Genomic DNA, 21756 nt, shown 5'->3' on the forward strand with positions numbered 1-21756 from the left:
GATGGCGGAGTTTCTGGATACTGTTGAAATACTATATGGCTTGTGCTGTGAATAGTACAGTCTTATGCTGTGACAAATGGTGTTTACTGACGATGGTTTTCAAAAGTACTCGTGAGCAGAAGTGGTTATGCCTATCACAGAAGTATGTTGGTTTTTAATGAAATGTTGTCTGAAAGATTTATCAATTTGTAAACTTTACCTGTATGCTTATAATGTTAGTGTGTTGTAGGGAGGGAAATTCCTAAATTCCGAGAAAACGTTTTCATGAACTACTAAACTTTTCATTCAAGCAGTTTTACAACCCTATTTGTTCATAACCAACTGAGCCTTTTGTGGACACTCCTTTTATACCAAAGCATAATTGTGCCACGGCTACACACACTAGTGCCAAGTTAGTATTGCCAATCCACCTAAGCTGCATGTCTTTGCACTGCGGGAAGAAATGGGAGCAACCACAGCAAACCCTCGCAGACATGGCCAGAACATATAAACTCCACACAGGGAGGTCCTGGAACTGTTTTCAATTTAATACAGGTTGAAAAAATGTAAAATTCACTACTTTCTGCTTTTTTTAGCACACTGTCCCAACCTTTTTGAAACAAAGGTTTGTATATACAGGTATGTGTGTGTACTCTCTGCTCAGGTAACACTTTAGTTGCTGTCCCCCAGTGCTAGAACCTTGAAAAATCACCAAGCAATAGAAACCAGTTAGTGCTGAGTTTATATGATCTCCACATGCAGTGGATTCAGAAAGTATTCAGACCCCTTCACATTGTGCAGACTTTATTCTGTTGCAGATTTCATTTAAAATGGATAAACTTGCCATTTTTGACCATCAATGTAGACTCAATAACCCATAATGACTAAGCAAACACAGTATCAGAAATGTTTGCAAATTTGTAAAAACCACTAGGGGGCTTTGCCCCCTGCTCACTTTTCTCGCCAACCCCTGGGCCTGCACTATGCATTAGTCTTTTTACGGTTCTGCTGCTCGCGTTTTGGGATGCGGATATACAATTTAAACAGATTGTTATTTTCATGGGAATTGTTACATATGCATAATAGAACTAACTATTTTACATTACAGCAAGTAATTAACCATATTAAAAAATAGTAAAACGTAATAATTTGAAAGTAAATTATGTTTCATGTTGCGTTAGGAGTTATTTGTTGCGTAATACGATTTTGTTCTGTTTGGCTTTAAAATTAACAGGCAAATACTTTTTAAACTTACACTTTTACTGTAAAACTTAAGTAAAAACAATTTTTTAAATTAAATTTTCATCAATATCGCAATGAATTTTGATTCTGTGTTTGGACTTTCATCGTGACACACGTTTAACTGCCCTTGATTGAATTTTGTTTCTTTCTCTCTATTAAATAAAACGACTTTTTCAAATGTTTGGCTCTGAGATTTGTTAATTGTCTTTGTAAAAGCTATTCTAACGGGAAACTGTTAATGTTTTAATACGAATGGCATATCAAGATCTCCTTTGTTGTCTAATGTTATCAACTGAAGATGTACTACATTACTTTTCTTGGACACATCCTTCTTTCTACAGTAATTCATGCGGAGGAAGACTGGACTGTGTTAACGGTTGTAGATATTCTTTGGGAAATTGTAAGTTGATGTTTTCATCTTCCACATGATCACCACCAACTGTTTCAGCATAGTCTATTGATACGCATTTAACTAATTTGCCGTGTAACCGATCAACAATTTTGTCATTAATTCGTTTGACTTTCTCGGTGCTAGGACTGCCTGTGTACTCATTTTTACTTGTGATAACCCTTCGTGATGAAATTCTTCAATAAGATTTGAACATAATAATTGGGAACTTAAAGTGAGGAAAACATTAAAATTTATAAGAGCTGAGAGAGCAAGAACTGCGTTTACCAAAAGCATTCACACGAATGAGAGGTGAGAGTACCGTGTGTGTGGTTGAATATGGTTGAGAGGAGGGCGTGACTTGAAAAAATCTCATGTCCAAAGTCTTGTCTTGCGGGACTTGAAAAAATCTCTTCAAAAAAGTCTTGTCTCGTCACAGGATTTTTTTTATATAATAGAGAGATATATGTTCTCAGGTCCATGGCACTCCGAATTGTGGTCAGGTGCATCTTGTTTGCTTTAATTTTTCTTGACGTGTGTCTAGAACCTGACTGCACTCCACATGTGCCATTGACTGGGCGCATTGAATTTAATGGGAACTGTTTAGAAAGGCATATATCTTTGTATAGAAGGTCCCACAATTCACACTGTGGTGAAGAATAGATCAGAGCAAAAGTATAAAACCATTTATAAAGCTTTGAGTGTTCCCAGAAGCACAGTGGCCTCAGTAATTGTAAAACTGAACGTTTCGTACCACCATGACTCTTCCTACAATTGGTCGCCAAACTGATTAAATGTGCAAGAAAGACCTTGTTTAGGAAGAAGACCAAGAACCTGCTGAGATGAGAGAACCTGTCGGAAGGACAATCATCTCAGCAACACTTCTCCAATCAGGCATTTATGGTAGAGTGGCTGGATGGATGCCATTTGTGAATAAAAGGCATATGACAGACTACCAGGACTACCAAACTACATTTACAAAACTCTGAGAGCATGAGGAAAAAGATTCTTCAGTCTAATAAGACAAAAAATAAACTCTTTAGGCAGAGCACTATGTATGATGTCCATCCTGCCTAATACCATTCCTATGTTGAAGCATGGTGGTGGCAGCATCATGCTATGGGGCATTTCTTTGTGACTGGAACAGAGAGACTGGTTAGAATTGAGGGAAGGATGAATGCATCCAAATACAGAGAGGTCATTGAAGAAAACCTGCACCTGACCTCAGATTACCTCACGATTCACCTTTCAGTACAACAATCATCTGAAGCATCCAGCCAAGACAATGCTGGTGCGGCTTTGGGGCTATTCTGTGACTATTCTTGAGTTAGTTCCTTCCTTATACTCCTTTCTGCTGAGAAAAAACTATAGTTCTGAATAGTAATACAGTGGGAAAACAGACCTAGAAATTTTCAGTTTAAAATATTGTCTAAAAGGTCATGAAGTAGATATAGTCTATTCAAATACTAAAGTAATAAAAACAACAAGCACGATACTTACCAAGTGTGCTGCGATCCAAGTTATTAAACATAAAATATTTTAACAGTTCTCGAAGGAATGCCATTAAATAATTAAATACATTTTTATGGCACTGAGGTAGGGTGGAGATGGCCTGGAATAAAAAAATGAATAAATGAATCGAGTTAAAAAAGATTATTAAGGAACACAATCCTAAAAACAAAAAACTATACTTAAATAAATGGCTTAGATGCAATGTTAAAAAATATGATATGGCTTGAGAAAAAGTCAGTGTTGATTCCAGATCATCACACTTTCTTCACAGCTCACATATAACAATCGCAAGCTATAGGACATGTGTTGTTAGAAGCAAAGAAACATAAAATCAACTTGATTAGTTCAAGAGTCAACAAATGAAGAACAGTCACACTGTTACATAAAATGTTTGCAAGCAAGTATTTCATGTATTAAAATGTTGTTTGTTGTCTGGTATGGTAGTGGAATTTACCATGCCAGAAACAAAGCTTCACAAGCGCACAGGGGCCTTGTCACTATGTGATTCGTGATACAATCTACTGTACAGTCTTCCACTGTACACCCAATATTGTTTACCAGCTTCCACTGTACCTTTAAACTATTTATGATCAGCCCATAACTAAAGCATAACAATTATATTATTTTAAAGTGTTAAAAGCATACACATTTTTAAATATTTAATGCAAGCAGATTATTGATGGTAGGATTTCAGCAACAAATTATTGTCATTCTTAAGATACAATTATAAGGTGTAGGCTAATTCCTTTTCTGTTCTTTCTTTATATTTAAAGTAAAATTAAGTTTGAAATATTCAACCTGCTTTTAAGAATTTTTTAATGTGTGGATTCATTATAAACTATGTTAAGATTCACTATAAAATAAAAATATTTATCAAAAAATATTATACTCTGCTGTATTGCTACTTTGCCCATCTCTGGCAGCTCAATTACCATTAGGCCTATTTGAAGATTTTGGAGCTTCAGCCTTGATATTAGTAAATAACACAAAACTTTTTTTCACCCATTTTGTTGTGAGCTTGTCATCATGGAGCAATACCTAAATAAATGCAAAACTGTTGTGATTATACGGCCAGCTAGCTGTCACGGTTATGACACATTTGCACAAGTCAGATTAGCTAAAACTGACAAAAGAAAAAAAAAGAACACAGATGGTGGTATGCTTACTTACATTTGCTGAGATGATACAGATCTACTTGAAAAGTGTAACTGTACAGTCAGACTTTCAGCTGCTGTCTCACTTTTGTATTGCTCCATGGTACAACTACTTCTAGATGTGCAAGTTTTTTTTTTTACATTGGGAACTTTCATGCTTAATCTAGTCAATCCTTGTTCTAATTATAACATTATAAATCATAAGTCAAAAGTGCTTATACAGTAATTAAGCATTTTAATTATCTGAGTTGAGAAAATCTGAAATCACATGACCCACTTCATTTAATATATCCATCCATTTTCCAACCCGCTGAATCCGAACACAGGGTCACGGGGGTCTGCTGGAGCCAATCCCAGCCAACACAGGGCACAAGGCAGGAACCAATCCCAGGCAGGGTGCCAACTCATTTAATATATGCTTCATTTTATTATTAAGGGCTTAAAATATATAAAAAGAACCATATGAACATATGGTTTCTACTTCGCGGATATGCACCTTTCGCGGGGGGTTCTGGAACGCAACCCCCGCGATGGAGGAGGGATTACTGTATTATTATTATTTTGTGTTAAAGGGCACATTTTAGTCACAACATAAAGAAGTCCATTTTACAATAAAGACTAAACAAGACCTTTTCAAAGAGGCTGACAAATCAACTAAGAACTGTTACCTGTTTGCACTGCGTATAGCTACCAGAACTGTCAAGGCTCTTGTGATAATGTGAATAGCAGATGACAGGTTCAGGGAGAGCATCCAAGAACAGCAGCAAAGCTTCTGCTACGGAGTGATTGCTACCAGCTGAACAAAACAGTTAAGGAAAATCTACAATATCGAAACAAAAAACAGGAAATGTACACAAAGGAAAGGTTTAACAATCTTCATGATTACAGCAGTTTGCAATATGTATTGTTTTTGTTTATAATCAAGGTGTTCCTCTTATGGGCAAGGATATGAAGAGAATCTGGCATTCCTGTGTCTAAGCAGTCACGAATTTCCTCAAACTCCGTCCTGAGACCAGGCTGTTGGAACAGATCTGCCTACAAGAATTATACTCTGTTAAAAAAGTTCTACTAATGCCATTTAATCAATTTAATAGTTTTCTCTTTATTATTCTTCAGTAAGTACTGTATTAGTGTTTACCTTTTTAATTCAAGATTTAAAATAGAACAGAGTAAACAGATGAACACATAACATTTTTATTGAAAATAAAACACAGAGCAATGAATGACAACCAACCTGATGGCAAGCATTTCTGTATAAATGTTCAACCAACATCCACACTTCTTTGGGAATGTCCAGTTGCTTTTCTAAAGTATTGCTGGGCTCAGTTTGCGGATGAAGTGGCATCAAGGTCTTTGTTGAATGCATAAAAGATAGCAAAGCAATACATGAATAATTATTTGATATTTATTATCTTCTTCTGTCCATCCTCGTCACACCCAAAGCAAATCTTAAATCTGTAACTCTTCTACCTCTAGCTCTGTCTCCTATTTTTTGGTCAGTGCCACCGTCTCCAACCCATATAACACAGCTGGTCTCACTACACCCCTGTAGACCTTCCCTTTCACTCTTGCTGGTACCCGTCTGTCACTTCTGACACTCTTCTAGACCCACTCCACCCTGCCTGCACTCTTTTCTACACCTTTCTACCACACTCCCCGTTACTCTGTACTGCCAATCCCAAGTATTTAAACTCATCCATCTTCTCCAGCTGTACTCCCTGCATCCTCAACATTCCTCTGACCTCCCTCTCATTCACACATACATGTTCTATCTTGTTCCTACTGACCTTCATTCATCTCCTCTCTACAGCATATCTCCACCTCTCCAGGGTCTCCTCAACCTGCTCCCTACTCTTGCTACAGATCACAATGTCATCAGCAAACATAGTCCACGGGGACGCCTGTCTAATCACGTCTGTCAACCTGTCCATCACCACTGCAAATAAGAAAGGGCTCAGAGTTGGTCCCTGATGAAATCCCACCTCTACCTTAAATGCATCCGTCACTCCTACCGCAGACCTCACCACGGTCACACTTCCCTCGTACATATCCTGTACAACTCTTACATACTTCTCTGCCACTACCAACTTCCTCATACAATACCACAACTCCTCTGTTGGCACCCTGTCATATGCTTTCTCTAAATCCACAAAGACAAAATGCAACTCCTGCCCTTCTCTATACTTCTCCATCAGCACCCTCAGAGCAAACATCGCATCTGTGGTGCTCTTTCCTAGCATGAAACCATACTGCTGCTCACTAATCATCACCTCCCTTCTTAACCTAGCGTCCACTACTCTTTCATATAACTTCATGCTGTAGCTCATCAATTTTATCCCTTTGTAGTTACTATAGCTCTGCACCCTTAAAAATATGTAGCAGTTCACTTCTTCTCCACTTTTTATGCATCCTCTAATTTTTTAAGATTGCATTAAACAATCTTGTTAAAAACTCCATTGGTGTTTCTCCTAAACACCTCCATGCTTCCACAGGTATGTCATCTGGACCAACAGCCTTCCCATTCTTCATCCTCTTCACATCTGTCCTTGCTTCCTCCTTGCTAATCCATCGCAGTTCCTGATTCACTATCTCCACATTATCCAACCTTCTATCTCTTTCATTCCCTTCATCCATCTGCACAGCACACTCTCCTCACTTGTGAGTAAGTCTCCACCTTTATCCTTTATCACCCTAACCTGTTGCACATCTTTCCCAGCTCTGCCCTTCTGTCTAAGTCAATCGGTACAGGTTCTTTTCTCCCTCCTTAATGTCCAACCTCTAATACAACTCATCATACGCCTTTTCTTTAGCCTTCGCCACCTTTCACTTCACCTTAAGCCTTATCTCCTTGTACTTTCTGCATCACTCTGATTATCTCGCTTCTTATTCACCAGCCTCTTCCTCTGTATCCTCTGCTATACTTCCCCTTTCTAACACCGGGTTTCTTTGTCCTTCTTCATCTGTCCAGATGTCACACCAAGCACCCTTCTAGCTGTCTCCATTACCACTTCTGCTGTAGTTGCCCAGCTCTCTGGTAACTGTTCACTGCCACCTATTACCTGTCTTACCTTCTCCCTGAACTCCACTTTACCATCTTTCTTTTTCAGCTTCCACCACTTGATCCTTGGCTCTGTCCTCACTCTCCTCCTCTACTTAATATCCAACATCATCCTACAGACCACCATCCTAGGCTGCCTAGCAACGCTTTCCTTTGCCACCACTTTGCAGTTTCCAAACTCCTTCAGACTGACCCTCCTGCATACACCTGTTTTCCTACCTCTTCTTAAAATACATATTCATCACAGCCATGTCCATCTATTTCACAAAATCCACTATTTGACATTTCTTATAAAATGTAAAAATACTAATATGAAGTGATTAACAAGGCTACTTTTTAGCAAAGTACAATATTAACAAATAATAACTGAAATGCTGATTAATATTCACTGACATTCATAATTCTCTTTGATCAATTGTCATCTCAACTAGAAAGAGCTCCTAACTTATGTGTGCATATTTGCAGGATTAAGCAACCCCCAAAAGTTTTTAAAATTGAAGTGTGATTCATTTACTATAAATATAATAAATATACTGCATATTGGTAATAAAAAAAAAATGGATTACTGTGCTATATCTTTAAACTGTTGAGAATTGTTGCAGTATGTTTGTATAAGTAACGGTAAGCTGAATGGAGATAAAATTAAACTTTACTTACAAATTGCTGAATATGTTCTGGAGGCATATCTTGGATTGGTTCTCGCATATAGCACAATGCTTGTAGTGAAGATCCAAAGCAACTTGGGAGATAATTACCAGAAATAGGAACAAAGTAGTCTTTACCCCTTTCTAGGTGCAGAATTAATATATCTTCTAATTTCTCTTCTTGGCTGGTTAACTTTGTGGCAGTAGTTTTATTTACAAACACTTCAAGTTCAATTTCTAATTTTGCACCTGTTAAACAAAATTAAAACAGTTCCCTTTGTGGTATATCTTTTTATACTAAATCACAGATGTGCCATGACTGGTATTTTGATATTAAAATAAACAAAATAATTATAAAAATTTTTAATAAAATAATTTTTAAAAATCTGAGTGACTAACAGGATAGGACCAAACGGAACAGTTTTGTAATTAGGGTTTGGGCACTGACTAAGGATGTTTCCAGGGTAGTTACCATGGCTGGTGTACTTGGAAAGATTAACGGGAAGGGGCACACCATGCACACATTGGAGGGACCATGTGTCTCATAAGGTGTCTTACCACTGTCAATTCAGTGGAATAAATATAGTTTAATTTCCACCAGCTCACCCTTGTATTGCAAATTCTCTACTACTCACATGAATATTCAGTTTTTGCATAAAGTTTTCAAATTTTAGAAATTCACATATTTCATTTTTATGGTTAATTTTTAATCCTCCTAAGACTATTGTTCAAATAATATTGATCAAATAATAATTAAAGGATACTAAACTTTTTACACATAATTACATTTTTCAGATTAAATATTAATCTTTCTAAATTATCAGAATGCACCATCTCTGGAATGAAGCTATTTTCTGAACAGCATTTTACAAAATACCCATTTACAATGAATTTAAGTTAAAATGTTTTATATGATATGATATTGCTTACTGAAAATCTATTTTGAAACATTACTACTGGACCAAGATCCAACTAATACTGAGGTCATACTAATGCAAATTTATAAAAACAGACAGAATTCACAGGAATAAAATGCAAAAGATTAGATGTCTAATGTACCTTGAGCAACGAAACCTTTGCAGGGCTGTGCAGTGAGCCATGGTTTACAGTAAGCAGGTTCCTCCAGCTTCTGAATAAACTGAAATTGACAGGGAACTTGTCCATCATTGTATATGGTAAATGTCTGAACCTGTCGCTGCATGTACTTTACATCTTTGAAATAAAACTGAAAGAAAAAAGATGTAACTCCATCAGTGAATGCTATATTTAAATTGACATTTTGTTAATTACAACACACTGCACCGTCTTAAGTGAAGCTCGATGCTAACAGAAATACGTTAGCTGAACCAACATTTGCCATTATCGAAGTGTTGGCAAACAGACCCCATCACGGCAGCAGTGGGCAGAAGGATGAAACCAACTCTGCATAGTTCCTTTACAGTGAACATTCACACAAATGCACACTCAGTCTTACTTGTGCTGTTTTGAGTATAACAAAAATTGGACATTTTTAGAGAAAAAAAGTTTGGTCAACTTTGCAGTTTATAGTATTTGCATTATTTACTCAGGATTCCAATTTTCAGTAGTTATTTTCTTTTTCATTATGGTAAATATTCTCTGTGGAAACAGGTTGTATATGTTGCACATGATTACACTAAAACCTAAGTTATTCTCTCTTTATGCACTCTACTTGAAATAAAATTAATTTATTTATCATTTAAGTGGCTATTCAATTCTACAGACAATTTAAGGAAATAAACAGAATGAACTCATTATTCCTGTTTCACACATAATTTAAAGTATTGCTATTTATTGTTATGGTGGGTAACAGATTTGTGGATTTTAGCACATGGAAGAACTATCAAAAAATGGAACAAAGCAGCTATTACAATGTACAGTTGTTTAAGTACTGTACGTATGTTTTATACATGAAGTGAATCAGTAACAACCATTAATTATAAAGTAAAAAACAAAACTATTAAAACATGTCATATATACCTCACGCTCTGAAAGAGAAACTGAAGGAATACATTCATTTTCCATTTTATCCAGTGATCGCACTATTTCCTCAAAAGTCTTTTTGTATAACTCTTCATTCACTACTTTTATCTGTAAGAGAAACATACAACAATTATTACTATGACATAGTCTGAAATCTTTTTGAAAATTGTTCTTTCTTTAAAAATATCTGACAGTATTTGAGTTTGAAAGTAAGTGTTAAAATATATTTTGTATTCTTATAATAAGAATAACATCGCTTTGGTGTATCTCTGCATCCTGAATAAGGTCAAGAAATAAAACTGTCAAAAAATGTCCCTGTAACAAAAGCATACCTGAAGGAGGGATAAGCAAAGGAAAACTTAGAAAAAATAAAAGGATTGACAAAGAAAAAAAAAACTTCTCCAGTGGTTCTTTATATACGGACCTAACAATGATTCTGGCTGGAGGTGTCCTTTACATCACTACTTTGGGTAATTTCTGGGACAAGTACAAGGTCTGATTAAGGAATGGCTTGCTTTGGCTACAAGGATGCCAGGCTCAAATTTTCTTTAGAGTGCATTAGTTCTCTCTACCTATGCATCTCTTTTTATCCCATAAGTAGTCCTTAAAGGGTCAGGTGACCAAAGCTGCTTCTCCTAAGTAAGCAACCCATTCCTTTGAATTACAGACAATGTGTAAACAATCGCCTAACCACATATAATACCGACTTGTAAATATACAGTATATTACAAAAGCAGCAATTCTATACATCACAGACTGAAGACTTTAAAGATAGCCTTAATTACAATGCATTAAGTTTGTTTTGTTTTCCTTAGATAGCTCAACTACAGTAAAATGCATTTAAATTCAGTAAAACTGTATTTTCCAAATATTGAATGTGAACTCAGCAATAATTCAAAATGTAATATTGTTATAGATTCTGAGATATTTCATTCATAAATAAATATTATCCTCTGCAGTTTAAAAACATGATATTTTATGCATTATAACTTGCATGTCAAATACACAGTAATACAGTAATAATATCTATATCAGAAAAGTTGAATGGATTCATTTTTTTTCTTACCCCAATTTCAAAAATTGAGCTGACAGGTTTGTGGTCGCTAGTTTTCAAAGATAAGTGACTGCTGTATTGTAGCTGCTTCACACTTTTTCCTTTCCATAAAATACGGTCACACCAGGCTGGAGTTCTGCACTTTTCACTGATGACCGGTTAAAACAAAATTAATATATCTCTGAAAATAATTCCTCTTTTTAAACTGCATAACCTTATATTCCGTTCAACTTGAAAGGATAAAAATATAGCTACTATATAAATATATAACACAAACACACACACATACAGTGCATCCAGAAAGTATTCACAGCGCATCACTTTTTCCACCTTTTGTTATGTTTCAGCCTTATTCCAAAATGGATTAAATTCATTTTTTTCCTCAGAATTCTGCACACAACACCCCATAATGACAATGTGAAAAAAGTTTACTTGAGGTTTTTGCAAATTTATTAAAAATAAAAAAACTGAGAAATCACATGTACATAAGTAATAATAATAATAATTCATTACATTTATATAGCGCTTTTCTCAGTACTCAAAGCGCTATCCACACAGGGAGGAACCGAACCCATAACCTTCCACAGTCTCCTTACTGCAAAGCAGCAGCACTACCACTGCCCCACCTGTGAGCCTTTGCTCAATACTTTGTCGATGCACCTTTGGCAACAATTACAGCCTCAAGTCTTGTTGAATATGATGCCACAAGCTTGGCACACCTATCCTTGGCCAGTTTCGCCCATTCCTCTTTGCAGCACTTCTCAAGCTCCATCAGGTTGGATGGGAAGCGTTGGTGCACAGCCATTTTAAGATCTCTCCAGAGATGTTCAATCGGATTCAAGTCTGGGCTCTGGCTGGGCCACTCAAGGACATTCGCAGAGTTGTCCTGAAGCCACTCCTTTGATATCTTGGCTCTGTGCTTAGGGTCGTTGTCCTGCTGAAAGATGAACCGTTGCCCCAGTCTGAGGTCAAGAGCGCTCTGGAGCAGGTTTTCATCCAGGATGTTTCTGTACAATGCTGCAGTCATCTGTCCCTTTATCCTGACTAGTCTCCCAGTTCCTGCCGCTGAAAAACATCCCCACAGCATGATGCTGCCACCACCATGCTTCACTGTAGGGATGGTGCCAGGTTTCCTCCAAACATGACGCCTGGCATTCACACCAAAGAGTTCAATCTTTGTCTCATCAGACCAGAGAATTTTCTTTCTCATGGTCTGAGAGTCCTTCAGGTGCCTTTTGGCAAACTCCAGGCGGGCTGCCATGTGCCTTTTGCTAAGGAGTGGCTTCCGTCTGGCCACTCTACCATACAGGCTTGATTGGTGGATTGCTGCAGAGATGGTTGTCCTTCTGGAAGGTTCTCCTCTCTCCACAGAGGACCTCTGGAGCTCTGACAGAGTGACCATCGGGTTCTTGGTCACCTCCCTGACTAAGGCCCTTCTCCCCCGATCGCTCAATTTAGATGGCCGGCCAGCTCTAGGAAGAGTCCTGGTGGTTTCGAACTTCTTACACTTACGGATGATGGAGGCCACTGTGCTCATTGGGACCTTCAAAGCAGCAGAAATTTTTCTGTAACCTTCCCCAAATATGTGCCTCGAGACAATCCTGTCTCGGAGGTCTACAGACAATTCCTTTGACTTCATGCTTGGTTTGTGCTCTGACACGAACTGTCAACTGTGGGACCTTATATAGACAGGTGTGTGTCTTTCCAAATCATGTCCAGTCAACTGAATTTACCACAGGTGGACTCCAATTAAGCTGCAGAAACATCTCAAGGATGATCAGGGGAAACAGGATGCACCTGAGCTCAATTTCGAGCTTCACGGCAAAGGCTGTGAATACTTATGGACATGTGCTTTCTCAATTTTTTTATTTTTAATAAATTTGCAAAAACCTCAAGTAAACTTTTTTCACGTTGTCATTATGGGGTGTTGTGTGTAGAATTCTGAGGAAAAAAATTTTGGAATAAGGCTGTAACATAACAAAATGTGGAAAAAGTGATGTGCTGTGAATACTTTCCGGATGCACTGTATATATATATATTTATATATATATATATATATATACATACACACACACACACAGTGCCCTCCATAAGGTTTGTAACAGACACATTTTTCTTTGAATAAACCCTCTGCTCCATAGTTACAAATCTACAAAATTACAAATTAAAGAGTTCAGACATGATTAAAGTGTACATTGGAGCTTTAATTTAAAGATATTTGCATAAATTTCAGTCATACCATGTAGAAAAGACGCCACTTTTTTATACATGGTGTTCCGATTTCAGGGCACCGCATCCACCCATAGATACCACCATTGGAAGGTGATGAGTAGTTCGTTTATGTCAACAAAGACACACTATATGGCATATAAGAATACTGCAGAGCGTCCGGGAGTACATCTAGAAAAACATGTCCTGTTTAAATGTTTTCTACGAAGCTCTGGTAGGTGGCAGGGAAAGAAAGTGCCTCATGTTATCTAACTGGATTGCCCTGCAGAAGGTGGGCAGGCTGACTGTCAATGCTGGACAATCATAGACAATGGAAAGTGAGGAGTAGTCCGTTAATGTCAACAAAGGCACACTATATGGCAGATGAAAATAAATGAAGAGGAGCTCAGAAAAAAAAAGATGTACATAATATCAGATATAAAATGGCCTAACCACCTTTCTATCTTGATTCCAATTCTTGTTCCAGATTAGATTTGATATTACAACTTCATAATTTAGCATTAATATAAATTATTGTTACATATGGCTCGTGAAGTAAATTAGAAATAAGCTGAGACTGATTGTAGAAAATCATAAAATATTAAAAAAAAGAAAAAACAGACAAAAAAACCAAATAAAAGATACTGCATTCTAAATGAGGAATTCAAATGCAGAAAGTTGTAGATAAGTTGAAATGTTTGAATGAGAGTATCCTGCATCTGAAAACAGGAATGTAGGCTTTGACCAGGGGAAAAAACAGGAACAAATGTTTAAAAAATTAAATGATCTGAAGTGTCTTAGCATCTGTAAAATATTAACAGGAAAAATACAGTAGTATAGTGTAGTACATTTTGAAGGTTTTCAAATACATGTGGTATATAATTAAATTATTCATAATCTATGAAACTGCATAGGCTCTTTTACTAAATTAACGTTAATAAAAAAAGAGCTTTTAGACTGGCTAATCCTGAATTGCATTTTTGTACCTTGTATCCCACTGATCAGATCCTGTGTCGTATTTATAAGTTGGCTGAAATGTGAGCTCTCCTTCTGTAAAACCATCAAACACTGCTTTTTCTTCCATCTGCTTCTTTAACTGGGAAATATATGATTTTCAAAGTGTAAATCAAAATATTGTTTAATATGCTGTATCAAAAGCATGTAAAAGTACAACTTTTATTAAAAGGATAGACCTTGGAAACAAAACCTGACTATTAAGATAATATAGCAAATATATGGTTGCTGTTCTTTGTAATGCATTGTACATTTTTTTGTTTAACTACAACTGTCAACTACAAAATGTTTTACTTATTTTCTGTTTTAGTCCTCACTTATTGTTTCTAATTAATTAAATAAAACATGTTTTATATCAGTGGTTCTAAATTACAATCCTAGAGGTCTGCAGTTGCAACATGCCTTTGTTCCAACCAGTTTCGTAATTAGAAGCCAGGCCTAGCAGATAATGAAAGTTAATTATATGGGTTGTTAGTACTTTCATTCTTCCAAGACAAAAATTGTATTTTTTTCTTCTGAGAACTTTATACATATGTTTTGTGGTCCTTCCATTCTCATTCATGTATTTCAAAACATTTTATTAACATAGATACTTCATGATGCATGTACAGTTTTAAATGGAAGCATGTTAGCTGGAGAGCTGGTGGTTCTATTGTCATTCACCCCTCATTATTAACTAATGAGAAGTTATGAAAGCAGTCACCAATTAAACCTTGAATGCAGTATGTTACGGCTGTCAGACGAGTAAAAGACAAAAAAATTAAAAATGTACAATTAATAGTGACCATTCTCAAGCTAAACTTGAAACAGTAAACTAATCCATAATTGATTGTTTCAGAGTTTGAAGACTTCCCTAATGCCTTTCAATAACAGATTTTGAAAATTAAAAAATGTATACAGGAGGCTCTATTCTAGATATCTCAATGAAAATTGAACTATCCTAGCAAATTTTCTTGAAGAACAATTTTGCCAAATTTGAACAAACTTGGTCCACTGGAAGTCAAACTGTTAAATTTGGAAAGACCGACAGTTGGAAAGACAGATATGGTAGTCACAGTTGGTGCTTTTTGCATTATATGTAAACATACCTAAAGAAATAAAAATGCACATTTTTGTGCAAAAATAACTACTAAAATCATATTGCAGTTTAAATATGGTAAGTTTTAAACAGTGCTCAATTTTATGGAATATGTGCACAAAAAACTGTTCTTTATACAAACCAGCTCTGCAAAAGAACATTTGCAAATATTTTTACAAAAATATTAGCATTTCATATTGATCTACAGACAGAATTCAAAGAAAATTATTTCAAGAAAGTATTATAGTTTACAATCAAATATAAAATTTGGAGAATGTTTGTTGTCATGATATTACACTCCCGATTGTAGAGCTTGTTGTCTCCTGTAAAATGCTTTATTTAGAGATGTGGCATATTTATGACCTATTCCGAAAATCTCAATGATGAACTCTGCCACCTTCTTGGTCTCCAATTTATTTTTATGAGACTGATATGCAATAATCTGTTCTCTAAAAATGCCTTTAAACTTTCCCAACGTATTCCTATAGAAACCTCTGATGATGTGTTAGTGTCTAAAAAATAATCAATTTGTTTGGACATGAACTCTGTAAAGTTCACATCTTCTAAAGACAGGGTGTTAAGCCAACAGCTACGAAACGAGTGTTCAGGGCATAGTGATTCAAGCTCCAAGATCGGAGACAGCAACAGTAGTGTACTTACAAAATTTGATTGTGGGCAATAAATTATTATTAATGAAGAAATAATGCATTCTTGTATAGCTATGATATACTGGTGAGAAGAAGGAATATTCTCTTGAATTTGATTTAAGCATTTCCAAGGGTCTGCTAAGTTATGATCTATTACAAACTGTGATTGTCTTTGCTGTAGTTGATGATCTGTCTAGGTATGGATTTAAAACGCGACAAAAAAATCTCTGGCAATTATAATTTTATGACTGCTAATATTGGAAAAGGGTGGTTTGGAAAAACAATTGATCAAGAAAATGTAAAAAAATGTGGTTAACTTCATCAAAATGTGCAAAAATAACCAACTTATCTAACCCAACAAATTCATCTGCTTATAAGTTGACTAGTGCTATTGAGACATAGTGGGAGCCAGGATTTGTGATGGTGGCAGTTCTAGCCAGCAACAGCAGAGGCAAGTGGTATGAATGAACTATGAAGATTCTAAAAGTAACTCAGAGGAAGGTAATGAAAAAAGAATAATACTCAGAATTTTCCTACATTTCATCATCCACACCGAACAGCTTCAAGAGCAGTTACACAAGAGACTATTTCCTCTATATAAATGGTATGAACAGAAAATGGTTATCTTACTCCAAGGAAATTAATGCCCTGTTTGCTCAAGCATAAAATCCATGCAAGCAAAAACTCTTTTGAATCTGTTTGTGTAACAAAGAAATATATTAAATACTCAAGTAAAAACCAGTTATTGCAAATACTTACAGACACAATCAGCTTGAAAAAATGTGACATGAAAAGACTTGCATTTGTGTTCAGTACATGTTTTCAGAAATCAAGTTGTTAATGTTGTCTATGAAACAGCAAAGCAATATACTGAAGGCCAGTGTCTTCCACAAAAATTCTCTACTACAACAGGGTAAAGTTCTGGCAAAAGGCAGGAAGGATTCCCGAACAGAGTGTCAGCCCATCGCAGGATAAACAAACAAGCATACATAAGTGTCCAATTTAGCATCAACAATCCACCTAACTGCATGTCTTTGGATTGTGGGAGGAAACCCACTCAGCCATGGGCAAAAAACACAAACCTGGAACTGAAATACCAGTATCCTAGTTGCATGGAAGTCCCAGATCCATGTTCAAATTGTCTTTGTATGCTGTAGTATTAACAGTACCCTTCACTGGAACTAACTGACCTATCCCACAGAAAAACTTTACAGTAGGCACTATGCAGTCTAGAAGGAGGCGTTCTCCTGGAATCCATCAATCCCAGATTCATCCATGAGACTGCCAGATGGTGAAGTATGATTCAAAACTCCAGAAAACACATTCCCTCCACTCCACAGTCCAAACGCAGCATACTTAACACCACTCCAGCCAACACTTGCTATTGTGCATAGTGATCTCAGGCTTGTTTACAGCTGCTCAGCTGGAGTAAATGAAGCTGCTCAGCATGAAGAGCCCAATGAGGAGTTTTTGTTCTGATGTTGCTTCCCATGGCATTATGGAACTCTGTTGTGACTGAAACAACAGAGGACAGGCAATATATATGCATTATTTGCTTTAGCACTTTAGTGGCCCCAGTTTGTGAATTTGTGTGGTTTGCCACTTTGTGACTAAGCTGCTGTTGCTCCTAGATGCTTCCACTGCATGATAATATTAAAGTTGGGGCCATTCAGCACGGTAGAAATTTCATATACTGACTTGTGACAATGTGGCATTCTATAATAGTGCCACATATAAAGTCACTGCTGCCAATGATTGATAATGGAGATTGCACGGCTATATGCTTGATTTTATGCAACTGTTTCTAATTAAGGTGGCTAAGGCACCTGAATTTAATAATCTGGAGGGTGTCCACATACTTTTGGCCAAGTGTGTTTTAAATATTTGAAAAACTAGTTACAGTCACTTGATAGTTTTAACGTGTTGTATTTTATTTAAAGAGCTTAGCAATAATTTAACATTATTTCCTGACTAGATTAGCCAATAAAAAATGGATACCAATAAATGTGGTAATAATAATAATTGAGAATATGCTTTAAATGTAATTAACTTTCTAAGCAGATTAAGCCAATAAATTCTTACTATTACACTTCTGTACTGTTGGAGGCTTCTTTCCTTTAGATGCTAGCTATACAGTAGCTGAACATTGTTGTCAAGTTTTACTTGACAAATTGAAAATGGCTTTGGAAATACCTCTCAAATTCCTTAATAATAAATAACCTTATTTACAACTAACACACATATTTTATACACATATATTTAAAATACCACAGCTAATAAAATAAATTAAAATCATCGTTTAAATCATCACAGACAATATAGTAATACAGAGAATCTACAAACCTGGTCGTACTTATAAAGAGTCTTAAAATCTCTTTCATCAATGAGTTTTTTGACTTGCTCAACATCTACGTCACTTATCCGGTAGTTTAGGTCACCAAACCAAAGGACAGTCCTACAAAAGATACATTTTGTTTATCATTTTATAGGATTAAGTCACTGCTTTCTGTTTGAATATCTTCATGGGTCAGAGCTGACCTTAACAAACTGTTTCCCATATCTGACTCTAACATCTAAAATAAACTGATAGAAAAAGTATTCTTTACTGTGCTTAAAGCATGTATAAGCATTTTTACTATACAATATAATCTATTAAATATTCAAATATATATTGTCCGGTAGAGCCTTTATACAGTTTTTATATAAACTTGGGAATTTGTAGTGAGTATAGCAGGATATTACCGATGGAAAGTGAGTTGTTAAAATGAGGGAATGAAAGGGCATTTTAGGCACAGACAAAAAAATAAGCTTAATAGTGATAAACAAGAGAGTATTAACAATGAAAACAGTAAGTGGGGAAAAGACATTCTGCCAAAGGGAGCACTTATTTTGTTATTCTGGACATGTCATTATAAAAAATAAAACAGGCAGAAATGCTAAGTATCTGTTATTAATAAATAATTGTTTTAAAGTAAAAATCTGGTACTTTGTCACAATACAATATTCAAAGGCTGATAAGAAATAAGCAAGGTACAGAATATTTCTAATAAATTTTGTAAAATCATATTCAATTTAATCAATTTCAAAACTTATACTTACTCATGTTTCATGATAGGCAGATTTGGAAGAACTGGGTCAAAAGACCTGAAAGTCAGTCTGCTACAGATGTCTCTAAAATCCTGGTTACGTCTTTCATATTCTTCTGTATGTGCTGCTAAGTGACAGTTCACAATACATAAGGATGAATTATGGAAATTGAACCTGATGCCTACTGCCCCTTTGTTACCCTGAAAAAAGTAAAAAAAAAACTTAGATATGAAAAAAATAGTTGTGGTACCATTCAATTAAAACAATTTAATAAACTGCAGTCTTTCATCTCCCATCAACATTTAAGTACTGTACTATATTTAAAAGCAACAGACAAACAACATTTCTAATTAGCTTACCTAAACCTGTGGATAAGTGTCTGCCTAAATCAGTGGTCCCTAACATAGCCAAATTAATCTGGTTTTGATCCTACAGAACAGGTGGAAGACTGTGCAAATAAGCCCAGATGCCATGCACTTTGTTGACTTCTCTATTTTTTCTACCTCCTATGCTTGTCTAGTATTTTTTTAAAGGATATGTTTGGTATTTTTTTAAATCAAACATATTTCTTCACAATCATGGTATACATTACTTTACTTCATGAAATTGCGTTTTAAATTGAACCAGATTTTATAAATTTTAAAAATTAACTAACCTAATGGGTATCTGTGTCCCGATGTGAAAAATGAAACATTAAAATTTACCAAATATGTTAATTTTTCAAGTCTAAAATGTTATCAAGTATTGATCCATGTCTTGAGATTACACATATATTGCAAAACAGTGTATTCATGTCTTTTCAGGAAATATTATTTACTGCCATCATTTTGTAGTATTTTTCCAGCAATGCAGTATTTGCTTCAATACAGCTTTGGAAAAATTCCGCAAAAGAATCTTACACATGCTTAAGTTTAACTTATTTTGGTTAAAGAAAGCATCTTCTGATTAGTTTGGATCTTTCGCTGTATTGCTTTCCTTTTCAGAAAATCCTTTTTGTTTCTCCTGATCTAACCTCTCTTTAATTCTGGCAATAACATTTACAATCTGTTCCTAATTATCTCCTGTCTTACGTTAATTATTATAATAAAGTGTTTATGTGCTTTTGATGGTGGAGGGATAATGCTTACCTGGAAAATTTATATGACATAACTTTTCCAAAACTAGTTTGGGGTGACATTGGTATTCTTGGCTAAATCTCTGTTTAATAGTCTTTATTGTTTTTGTTTGCAATTTCTCTAGCTTTATCTTTTGACTTTTGTAGAATCTGTAATTTTTGGCTTTTTGGATTTTATCTTTGTAGTTGAAACTTTAATTTTGCTTTTCTACTCTATTTTGTTTGCATTATAAAATTTAAGACTTTTTTACATTTTGATTTGCATAAACTTTTCTTTGACAAGTATCTTTTGATTGATATTTGAGCAAACATTAATTTGTTTTGAAATATCACCCTTTTCAGGATGGTTTCCTGTCTGCTGGAATAGATTATGGTTTCTGAAGCCCTTAGTGGAAAAGACAAATTTAGAAAATAAATGCATGAATAGTTTTTTATGTAAGGTCACAATACAGTAATTGTCATCAATTAGCCATACCATTCTTCCCATTATTCCTGTACCAACATATTCAGCTTCAATTGCAGAGATGTATTCAGCAAGTTCCTTCTTTACATAAAAAAGCAGCATTATGCCCACCAAGCGGATCACCTTAATCTGGAATTATAAAGATAGGAACCAAGTATACCGACTGTCAATAAAAACCTTTACAACCTTTATATATAATCTAAGGACACAAACACACGATTCATGTGGAGAAAACTATAGAGAAGACATTGTGCAGTGATTATGGGTCATTACAACTTTAACTAAAAAGTACAGAAACCATACAATGACTTGAGAAAATGGACACAGAAGATAAAATTGATATTTATTTTTCATTCTTGTGTGCTATCTTGGCAATTGACAAACATCTTCTTGGAAATGTAAACAACTTATTGATTAACTTCTAACATCAATAGCTTTAAGGACATTTTTTCCCTTACCATAGCATATTTACTTTCTGGATGCAGACCCTCATATACAGCTTTTGACCACTCCTGCTCCTTGGGAGTATCACTGAAGATAAATGCTTCTTTGCTGAGATCAAGTTCTTGAAACCTGTTTGAAAGTATATTTATCATGAACAGAACACGTGCATTAATATAAACGTGACAGGTAAATTTACATTTTTCTGGAGCTAAAAAGCAATGGAATAAAAATGTAAACAATACACAAAAATAAAAATAGACAGCAAAGCCATACTGCTTTATTGACATACCCTACAAGATAAATATCAGGAGGTTCAATGCCACCTTTCAGCCAAGGAAGTAAGCTTTCTTTTGGAGACTGCCCATTAACATTGTAAGTACCAACAAAAAACCTAAAAAAAAAAACAAGATATGGTGCAGCTAGTAAAAAATTTTATAATCAATGTCACTATAAATATATACCGGACAGTAAAAATAACAGTATATTATTGTGGATCATGTTTGATTTCCAGATGTCTATGGGGAGTTTATGCATTTGTCTCATTATCTTTGTGCAACACTCCATTTTTCACCCACATTCCAAAGACATGAATGACAGATTAAATGGCATCTTTGAATTATCCCAGTATGACTCTGTATGAGTGTGCTCTGTAATAAAATGGCATACTGG

At 35.5% G+C, this 21756-nt stretch overlaps 1 protein-coding gene across 3 annotated transcripts in view; it reads right to left on the reverse strand.

Annotated features, from left to right (window-relative positions):
• Positions 1-21756, reverse strand: part of inpp5b (inositol polyphosphate-5-phosphatase B) — a 72062-nt gene that overhangs the window by 2211 nt on the left and 48095 nt on the right. For all 3 annotated transcript variants that reach the window (XM_028819596.2, XM_051919084.1, XM_028819595.2), the window contains 14 exons: positions 21377-21478; positions 21102-21216; positions 20656-20772; positions 19079-19266; positions 18323-18434; positions 14227-14336; positions 11045-11180; positions 9976-10086; positions 9037-9202; positions 7991-8226; positions 5510-5626; positions 5226-5310; positions 4944-5071; positions 3110-3221 (listed from right to left, as the gene is read on the reverse strand). In XM_028819596.2, the coding sequence (XP_028675429.2) occupies positions 3110-3221; positions 4944-5071; positions 5226-5310; positions 5510-5626; positions 7991-8226; positions 9037-9202; positions 9976-10086; positions 11045-11180; positions 14227-14336; positions 18323-18434; positions 19079-19266; positions 20656-20772; positions 21102-21216; positions 21377-21478 (1835 nt within the window). The remainder of the gene's footprint in view (positions 1-3109; positions 3222-4943; positions 5072-5225; positions 5311-5509; positions 5627-7990; positions 8227-9036; positions 9203-9975; positions 10087-11044; positions 11181-14226; positions 14337-18322; positions 18435-19078; positions 19267-20655; positions 20773-21101; positions 21217-21376; positions 21479-21756) is intronic.

The sequence above is a fragment of the Erpetoichthys calabaricus genome, chromosome 14, assembly GCF_900747795.2.
Source record: "Erpetoichthys calabaricus chromosome 14, fErpCal1.3, whole genome shotgun sequence".
NCBI classification, from domain to species: domain Eukaryota; kingdom Metazoa; phylum Chordata; class Cladistia; order Polypteriformes; family Polypteridae; genus Erpetoichthys; species Erpetoichthys calabaricus.